General features: G+C 39.9%; 1 protein-coding gene across 1 annotated transcript; it reads left to right on the plus strand.

Moving 5' to 3' along the window:
• Nucleotides 1–1,091: 1,091 nt before the first annotated feature.
• On the plus strand, nucleotides 1,092–8,474 carry lrrc8da (leucine rich repeat containing 8 VRAC subunit Da). The gene is made up of 2 exons (XM_029453906.1): nucleotides 1,092–1,400; nucleotides 4,904–8,474. Coding segments are annotated over exons 1-2 (2,556 nt in total). The 5' UTR covers nucleotides 1,092–1,399; the 3' UTR covers nucleotides 7,459–8,474.
• Nucleotides 8,475–10,580: the final 2,106 nt, after the last annotated feature.

Here is a 10,580-nt window from a genome sequence, read left to right on the forward strand (position 1 = left end):
ACTGAGGAGACATTTCCTCCACCGAGTGCATCATCAACCAAATCCAGAAAGAGCTGGAAATGATGCATGATTTACGCACTCAGGGTCCTATTGACTGTTGAGTTTGTCAATACCAACAATACAGACAGACAGACAGACAGACATACATACAGACACACAGACATAAAGAGAGACACATTGTTGCCTTATCTGGCACATTAGTTTAGTTTAACTGTAACAACACAAGGCATCGTGTCAAACACGTGGCATGTGCACAAAAGGCACATGTCAGAAGTCAAAATTAGTCTGCTAAGTTATTTCAACACCAGGATGCATTTTGTGGTGTCTGGTACTCTGAGCCTGAAACAAAGAGGGGGAAGCTGGTGCTGCGTTCATGTGACGCTGGGAAGACGGGAGATAAGAGAGCTCAGTTTTCAGTTGGTAGGACTTGGCTATAAAGTATAATACTTTTTTAAAGCATTCACGTTTTTGGCCTGTAATACATCTCGTTTGTTCCACTTGCTTATGACTTACTTAATATATTATATATTATATTATAGTTCAGGCATTATAATTCTCAAAGACATGCTACAACACTTTGTAAATAGCGTACTGTACCAAGGTAAATATAACCCCATTGACCCCAGCCAACGTTACTAATATAACTAACATAACTACTCAAGCCTTTGTGGAAAGCAGTAGCATCTTTACAACTGTTTTGGTCTAACCTAAGTCTCACAGAGGTCTATTTTCTGATGGGATTGATGTGTAGTATAATATGTTTGCTCATGTAAAAAACACGTAACACCGTTATAATCCAACATTTCCACAAATGTTTTGCATGTACGTATGCCTACATTGACTAGAAGACGTTTATGGAAAAATAATAACGTTTAGATGTTTCTTTGTCACATTAGTGTTTACGTGAAGGTAAATGTAAACTTTCAGTATTTTCCGCTCAGCCATTGACTGTGTCGCTCTGTCTGTACCCACTTTTCCATACTCTTTGAATGCAGCATCAGATAAGCTACAGCAGGCGGTGTCTTCTGGTAGTCGCCGTAATGTCATCCTCCAATGAAAAGCGCCCATAACACCCACAACAGCGGTCTTTACGGCTCCATATTGGATCTGCCCTTTCTTAGAAATACATTGCACTGGAGGTCTGTCTGTCTTCGCATATTGTCAGACATACGTCCAAGCAGCCGGCTCTGCTCCCCGGGCTCAGGTATGAGGGATGTAGCCGACAAACCGCGTTGTCACGAACAAATGTTCCTCAGAGCTTTGTTTTACACACCGGCGTCATTCCCACAGTTGTGAACAGGGCTGAGAAATTAGGTTAGAGGCGCACCTGAACAACGGAGCGAAAAGTGGCATGCAGGCGGAGGAAGAAATAATTGGATTGAGATAACGCCTCGCAGGCAGTAAGTGTATTTTCCTTTACTCTGTTTTAAATGTATACTTTAAAGTATATTAGTAATATTCAATAACCTGACTGATATTGTTTCTTCCCGCGTTCCGAGCAGATAATGGTTTCCAGATAAGAAACTGGTTACCTGGCGTGAATGTTTAACGCCGGACACATGCTGATTCTCAATTTCACATGTTTCAACAAGTCACCTGATCCCAAGTGGCCTACACTAACAGATAACTAACTGCGCAAGAACTCCTGACGTGAGGGGGAAAAGTCAAACGTTTCATCATCCAATTACAGACATGTGTTATTTCCTCTTGTGGTGAAATAGTCTACCTAAACAAAACACAAAATGCATACAGCCTGTTTTCCATATGGCCAACCAATTTTCTTTCTATCTGGAGCACATGTCTATCCGTCTGACGGGCTTTAACTTAGTTTACACTAAATCCTTCCACATTCAAACTCACCATTTGTCGTAATTTAATTACACTTAACATGCAGAACAGTGGCTACTATCACATGGGGAGGTCAGTTGTATGTAGTCTATCTGTACAAGGCAGCAATGCCCTGCGGCCAGGGCCCCCTGTGGTACAAGGCCCCGCCCTGTCCTGGGGGCCCCACACACTAAGTTTTATTATCCTTTCCCCATAGCAGCCTGTTTAGATGGGTTACCTCTGCTAAGTTTGAAGAGACTGGGGGAGGGTTGACCATTATAAACTACTGGAGCCTCTATCAACTGTGTCACTGTTGCGTAAACAAACATCACCTGCGATGCTGCATTCTCTAGATAAATCATTAAGCATGTCAAAATGTATTCAGCCATCATTCATTTAATTATTTACTCTCATAACGTGTCAAAAAACAAGTTTATTACAGATATCTCATGTCAGCATATATGTAGAAATTGCTGTACAAAAAGACCAAAGATACGTCTGAGGTTATTTAGAAATCGTGTCTCCATCCCATGGTTCAAGTTTATCAAAACAAGACGTTAACCCACCAGTAATACCCCAAAGTGGGACATTTTGCACCGTCAACCAACAGTAAAGTGGCTTTGACTTTGTTAAAATAATGTAAAAAAAAATCTCTTCTTAAATGAGATATATATATATATATACACACAGTATAATATTATATTCATTATATTCTAATGAGCCTGCATGTGACATAGTGTGTGTGTGTGTGTGTGTGTGTGTGTGTATATATATAATGTCCCTTTTACTGATCTGAAATAAAATTATTTTTAGCTGTGAGAACCTTTTCAATCTGTTACTGCTGGTTTTTGAAGGTAACGCAACTGGGTGTCAACTAGTGATGGTACAATAACCGATACTTTGGCACCAAGTCGATGAAAAGGTAACCGTCCTCGTGTCTACTGTACCGTCAGGGCTCGAGACTAACAGTGTTCCAGGGCCGATAGAAAGTGTGTTTGGGATGCACACTATTTTTTCCCTATTAATGCCAAATTATGAACAACAAATCCGTGTTGAAATCTACAGGAGTAGAGCTAGTTTACATGAGCAGTTAGCTGTTAGATGTTAGCAGCAGGTGAATGGAGGTTCCATAGAGTTGCATTATGGTGCATTCAGGCTCTATTCAGTAAAAATGACCAAAAAAAGTGTGAAAGTAAATTATAAATAGCATGATGTGTTCAAATTGAATCTTGTTTAAAAATAAATGCAAGAAAGTTGAATGAATACAGTTGTTTTGAAGGAGATGTTTTCACAGCAATATAAACTAGATATTAGACAGGGAATTACGACCTGTTTAACTTCCTAACAAAAAACAGTATGCAAACAGTAATAAAGAAGTGCATGTTGAAGTACATGAAATTTATTGCTTTGTTTTTACAACAGAAGTAAATTGGTATTGGCATCGACTGCTAAATTTCAGTGTCAGCAACTGTTAGTGCTTCCCATAACAAAGTCACCCTCAAACTACAGAATTTCGCATTTTTTATTTTGACAAATTTGATCAAAAAAGACGATGTATAATTGGAATTTCTCCTCTAAAATGTACTATAACGTGGAAAGCCTCTCAAATATAATATTAAAATAAATATAGAGTTGGATATGTTTTCATTTTGACGCACAGGAGCCAAACAGACGCAGTATCTTCTACATAGAAAAAAAACAAAACATTCGTACTTCATAGGATAAAGATTTCCTTCGTAGAAATGCTCCAAATCCAGCCTTCTTACCTGGAAGAAATGCCTCCTTTTTTGGACTGCAGTTCAACGGGTTATGTGCCTCAGTGCGTAGTGCAGTATGAAATGTTCAACATGTGTCACAGAACTATTGCTCTTCAGTGAAGGTCCAAGGGCTGAAAGAAACAACACATTATCATTTACTTAGTTATCCCTAGAATCACATGAATCTTGTCTTTCAATTGTGTTAGTGTGGATTATAAGCAGGAAACAGATGAAAGATGATCCAGGAAAATGCCACATCCACTAAGTAAATAGTGTTTGACTAAATGAAACACGTGTGTGCCAAACGTCTTAGTGAGTCAGAACAGTTGGTTTATGGCAACATCAAAGCACTGCCCTCTCCCAGTAACGTCCTGTTATAATAACCTGCTTAACACATTAAACTAGATTGCAAAGTCGGAGTTGAATTTGGCACACCCAGAAAAAAGGATGGAGCACATAAACACGCAGCCGTGCCTTCAGTCACAGTCACACCATGTGCAGCTGTAAATGTGTCACTCTCTTCACAACCTGCGATGGATTTCCCCCAGAAGTAGTACCAAAAGTAGTTGTAAAGGACTGTTTATGTGACAGACGTTGGTGATCTAAACAGAGGTTGTACGGCAGCCATTAGCCATTTTATTTTCATTATAAATTAATTTGTTGATTAATTTTCCCGATTTATCAGTTGCTCTATAAAATGTCAGAAAACTGACAAATTTCTGTTTTGAAGATGATGTCTTCAGACGTCCTGTTATATCTGACCCACTGTCCAAAACCCGGAGGCGTTCGGTTTGCGATGATAGAAAACAGAAAAGCTAAATACCTCACAATGGTGAAACTGGGACATGTTTGAATATTTTGCTTAAAAATGACTTGAAGCAAACATTTGATGAAAAATTGATTATCAAAATACTTGCCGCTTAATTATTTTTTTGTGTGTGTGATACTGGAAAAAAATAACTTTGCCAAATCTTCTGCAATGTATTTTGCGATATGAAAATAAATTTTTTTTCCCCAGACGACTTTAAAGTACCTGTCTGTGTGTGTGTGTGTGTGTGTGTGTGTGTGTGTATATGTGTATATGTGTATATATATATATATGTGTGTATATATATATGTATATATATATATATATATATATATATATATATATATATATATATATATATATATATATATATATATATTGTATCAAGCAGACAAAAATGTAATATTTTAATTTCCTTATTTGACATTGCACGTCCCACAATGTGACCCACATAGTGCAGATATTGTGTAGCCCTAATGCTGAACCAACTACTCTCCTCTATTTGTTGCAGTGATGTTCACACTCACTGAGGTTGCATCCTTGAATGACATCCAGCCGACGTACCGCATCCTGAAGCCATGGTGGGACGTGTTCATGGACTACCTGGGGCTGGTCATGCTCATGCTGGCCATATTCGCCATGACCATGCAGATCACCAAGGACCAGGTGGCTTGCCTTCCGTGTCTGGAGGAACCGGAGGAGGCCTCGGGGGTGAAGTCTAACTCGTTCACGCAGCAGAGCGCACAGAGAGAGGCCTCATCAGCAGCCCCTGTAGCAACCACCATCCCCCTAGTAACGAAGGACCTACCGGACGAAGTTGTCCATGAGATCCATGTCACACACCAACACACTTCTGTGGTGGCAGAGAAATATATGAATCAACCTCAACCGACAGGGGTCAGGACCAACCTGGACTATCAACAATATATCTTCATCAACCAAATATGTTACCATGTTGCCTTGCCCTGGTATTCCAAATACTTTCCTTACCTCACCCTCATCCACACCATTGTTCTCATGGTCAGTAGCAATTTCTGGTTCAAATACCCCAAAACAAGCTCAAAGATTGAGCATTTTGTTTCGATTCTAGGTAGATGTTTTGAGTCTCCCTGGACAACAAAGGCTTTGTCTGAAACGGCTTGTGAGGACTCCGAGGAGAACAAACAGCGGCTGACCGGCACCTCCATGGCACAGAAACATGTTTCTTTAGAGGGGAAGGACGAAAGCACAAATGTCAACTCCTCCACACCCATGCTTGGGGCGAAGTTCTCTGCAGATAAGCCCATCGCAGAGGTCCCGAGTAGTATGACAATCCTGGACAAAAAAGACGGGGAACAAGCCAAAGCCCTGTTTGAGAAAGTACGAAAATTCCGAGCTCATGTGGAGGACAGTGATTTCATCTACAAACTTTACGTAGCGCAGACCGTTGTCAAAACGGTCAAGTTTATTTTGATATTATCCTACACTTCCACCTTTTTGGCAAAAATCAATTTTAAGCACGATTGTGAACCTGATATTAAACAGCTAACGGGATACAAAAAGTTTTTCTGTACGCACAACATGGCTTTCATGCTGAACAAGCTGCTTATTAGCTACATGGCTTTAATTCTGATCTACGGGATGGCTTGCTTGTACTCTCTCTTCTGGGTGTTTCGACGACCTCTGAAAGAGTACTCATTCGAGAAGGTCCGGGAAGAGAGCAGCTTTAGTGACATTCCTGATGTCAAAAATGACTTTGCATTCCTCTTACACATGGTTGACCAGTACGACCAACTCTACTCCAAACGCTTTGGTGTCTTCTTGTCCGAGGTCAGTGAGAACAAGCTTAGGGAGATCAGCCTCAATCACGAGTGGACCTTTGAAAAACTAAGGCAGCTTGTGATCCGTAACGCACTGGACCAGCAGGAGCTGCATCTTTTCATGCTCTCTGGTCTTCCCAATGCAGTGTTTGATCTCACAGACTTGGAAGTGCTGAAACTGGAGCTGATTCCTGAGGTGAGGTTCTCGGCAAAGGTCTCCCAAATGACCAGCCTGCTGGAGCTCCATCTCCTGCACTGTCCTGCCAAAGTAGAGCAGACAGGCTTTGCTTTCCTCCGTGACCATCTTCGCTGCCTTCACGTCAAGTTCACCGATGTTGCCGAGATCCCAGGGTGGGTGTATTTGCTGAGGAGTTTGCGTGAGCTTAACCTAATCGGCAACTTGAGCTCCGAAAATAACAAAATGATTGGTCTAGAGTCCATGCGAGATCTGAGGCATTTAAAGACCTTATGCTTGAAGAGCAACCTCACAAAAATGCCCACAAACATCACAGAGCTATCGCCGCATCTGATTAAGCTAGTGGTGCACAATGATGGTACAAAACTTCTGGTACTAAATAGTCTGAAGAAAATGACAAATCTAATTGAACTGGAGCTGCACACCTGCGAACTGGAGAGGATTCCCCACGCTATTTTCAGCTTGACCAACTTACAAGAGCTCGATCTGAAATCGAACAACATCCGAACCATAGAGGAGATCATCAGCTTCCAGCACCTCAAGAGGCTGACGTGCCTTAAACTGTGGCACAACAAAATTATCACCATCCCGTCCTCCATCGGCCAGGTCAAGTCTCTGGAGTCTCTCCACCTCTCTCACAATAAACTGGAGTCCCTGCCCCCGGCCTTGTTCACGCTACCTAAACTGCGGTACTTGGACGTGGGCCACAACTCCATCACAGTGCTCCCCCCAGATGTGGGTCTCCTCCACAACCTCCAGCACTTAGCCATCAACTCCAACAAGCTGGAGGCGCTGCCCAAGCCTCTGTTCAGATGCACCAAGCTCAAGGCGCTGTGTCTGGGGAACAACGCGCTCACCGTGCTGCCAGAGACGGTGGGACAGCTGGTCCAGCTCACTCAGCTGGAGCTGAGAGGAAACTGTCTGGACAGACTGCCCGTCCAGCTAGGAAACTGCCGCCTGCTGCGCAAAAGCGGCTTGGTTGTGGAGGACCATCTTTTTGACGCACTGCCTGGGGAAGTGAAGGAGAACATCAGCAGAGAGAACAACGTGTCGTTTACGAGTGGCTTATAGCACAAACACCACGACTCATGTTTCATGACAAGCTTGCATAATGGATGTAAGAGTAGACTCTTTATTATTGTAATATCCATGAAAAATGAATGCATTTTCTTTGTTATTTTAATGAGTTGTCTTAGTTGCTTATGTATTACAAATGGTACAGATTGCTTTTCTTGTTGCCGAGTATCTAATTCAGCAACTTTATGGCATTTAGCTTTTTCATTGCGTTGAGTAATAAAACATTAGACATTTTGCTTCTCTGTGTTATGCTCTATAGACCAAAACTGTTCGCTCCAATGACACAGTATGTAGATTGATCATTATTGTTTTAGGTACTCAGGTATAAATGTAACCATGGGGAACAATCTTTTTGCCTTAACTGCTGCTATTTTTTTTTTTTTTTACAGTGAGGGCTTTCACAAACAAAAGGCCAAAAATGAATATTTCATGTTTTCTTGTCAGTTTTTCATACAGACGTTATCCACAGAGACATTTCTATGGAAGAGGACACAATGTAATGCTTCTTTCTTGGTAATTTTTAACTTGTTTAAATCATGTAACCTTTTATTTTCTTCAATGTCTTGTAGCCAACCGAATGAGTTTAGAGTTGTAAAACTCAGGTGGAGACTGAGCACCAGAAACAATCCTTTCTGTGTAGAGATTGTAAACTAAGGCCTATAGTAATTCATTTGCACATTCAAAACTTAATGACTTCAAGATTGGTGAATGTCCTTTGTGATGGTGTGTCCCAAGACCAACATGAGCGGATAAAAGGGAACTCTGTTGACTGTCTCTTTAAATCATGCTTTGAAATTTGAAATATGTAATAAAGAAGGGTCATATGTAGGACTGGTTATTTAACAGAATCGTGTAATAATGACAAACACGTCTGCCTTCATTCTTCTCAATGTATTTCTGCGTAGGCCTATATATACAGTATGTGTTCTTCAGAGCTGCTGTACCACCTTTGAGATCCTATGCTCAAAGTTCACAACTTTATGCCACAATAAAACAAGATTTTAGATTGATGTCTAATTATTATTTATCTTCTTCAGACGCACTCAGCTGAACACTCTACTGCAGAAAGGGAAGAGAATTAATCAGTGAGTGAAGTGAATGAATCTGATTAATTTATTTTGACTCGTAGCAGGAGATTCTCAGGTAGAACTAATAACATTACCAAGCCTCTGTCTCAGTAATTATTATAATGCAAAAATGAATCATCTTATTAGTAACACTTCTGTTTGATAGGTCAGAAAGTGGAAAAGTACACTTAACACAATTTCCACTCCATATTAAGTTCCTTTGTTTCCTGTCTACAAAATAAGAGTTTTTGCTCATGTAACCATAGGGCTTGTGTGGCCAACGGGCCAACTGCGGCCCATTTTTAGAACATAACTAGAGTGTGGCTTAAGCATTTTGTTTTAAATACATTGCACTGTTTGTACATTCGTTCTACTTTAAACACTAGATGTCAGCTAAAAGTAGTGAAACTGTCTTAACCTCTTGACACAGAAACCAATATTTTACAATTTCTGCCTGTTCTGTTTGTTACATTTTAATATTGGACTAACATCTACATTAGGCCATGAACAAAAAACAATATTTGGCAATATCTGCCTGTTTGAACTTATTTACTGATTTACACATGATACTTTGAGTGGATAGTTAGGCTGTGCACTGTATTAAGAGTTTAAAAGTATTGTATTAATTTACAGATGCAGAAATGCCTTTTGTAATATGTGGGCACACCAATAAAAGACTGTAATGTCAAAAGTGAAACTGTTCAGTAGTGTTGCATAGTTATTTGTGATAGAAAATTAATTGTGAAAGTGTTGAAAACTACACATTTACTATTACTATTATGACTCATATTTTTATGTATATGGCCAACAATCAAAAAAGTTTGGTCACAAGAAGATTCACACAGAACAGGATGATCCCAACCTGTACATTTTATAATGAAGAATAAAGCTTTTAAAAACTCAAACAAATCAGCCCACGTGATGCGGCTCCAGGTCACTGACTAAAGAAGCTGCAGTCTTGACATGTCTTCTGGTTTATGAGGCTTAACCCACATAATCCATAATCTTTTTCACCTGGTGTCTAATGTTAATTTGATAAAGATAGATATGTCTTGTGTTCATCCATCCATATGATCCTACAAAGGGTATGTTTGACAACATTATATCATGTTCTCCAGTACATGGGACCTGATGATCCTCTGCAAAGCAGTAACAGTTTGAGTGAGCGAGTGAGTCCTGGTGTGGAGGAAACAATAGGTTCACTGTTTCTGTGTTGATCTTGTCGAGGGGATAGAGGTCATGCATGTTCTGCATGTATGTAGCCTTCTGTTCAACAACTCAGTTGATGACCTTGTAGTAATAACACTCTGAATAAGGAAATTTATCTGAGACTTTAAATCATGATGTAGCTGTCTTTGAGATCATTCCCTATGTTTAGATTAAATTACTTTAAAGCAAATCATTATTTTTTTGTATTAAATTATACCTTTATATTTTTTCTTTATTGTGAAGTCACTATAAACACTGGACTGTAGGAGCTTGTATGATACCTACATTATTTGTAATGGCTTCCAAAGTGTCAGTGTTAGCAAAACTAGGATTAATGCAAAATGAGCTGCAAGCCCCTGTCTGTGGTCATTTAGTTCACCACAAATGTATTAAGGAATATAAAGAATGCAAAAACAGGTAGACAAGATAGGTAATAATGCATGTTGTACTTCAGGGGTAGATATTGCCAAACATTTTCAATTACCAAACCAACAGACACACACATAATCCGGGGCCTGTGAGGCCTCCTTCAGAAACCTGGAAAGCCTCTTAATTAAGACTTACATGTGTCAACTGGTTTAGTGCTAATTTAATTGAAACTTAATTTATAGTAATGTACACTACTAAGAATCCTGCTTTATTACCTAAAGTTGTGACTCTGTCTTGTGGAGGAACCCCATGCTAAAAATGTAGTTTCAAGAACTTAATTATTTTAGTTTCGTCCATAAACTAAAAGGTTTATAGTAGCCTACATGCTCAGTATAAAAAGACTACATAATGCACGAAGAGTCAGGGAAATAAGGTTTAAAAGGGCTCAGCATCTTATTGTGGCCCCCCTGG

The sequence above is a fragment of the Cottoperca gobio genome, chromosome 17 (genome assembly GCF_900634415.1).
Source record: "Cottoperca gobio chromosome 17, fCotGob3.1, whole genome shotgun sequence".
Classification (NCBI taxonomy): domain Eukaryota; kingdom Metazoa; phylum Chordata; class Actinopteri; order Perciformes; family Bovichtidae; genus Cottoperca; species Cottoperca gobio.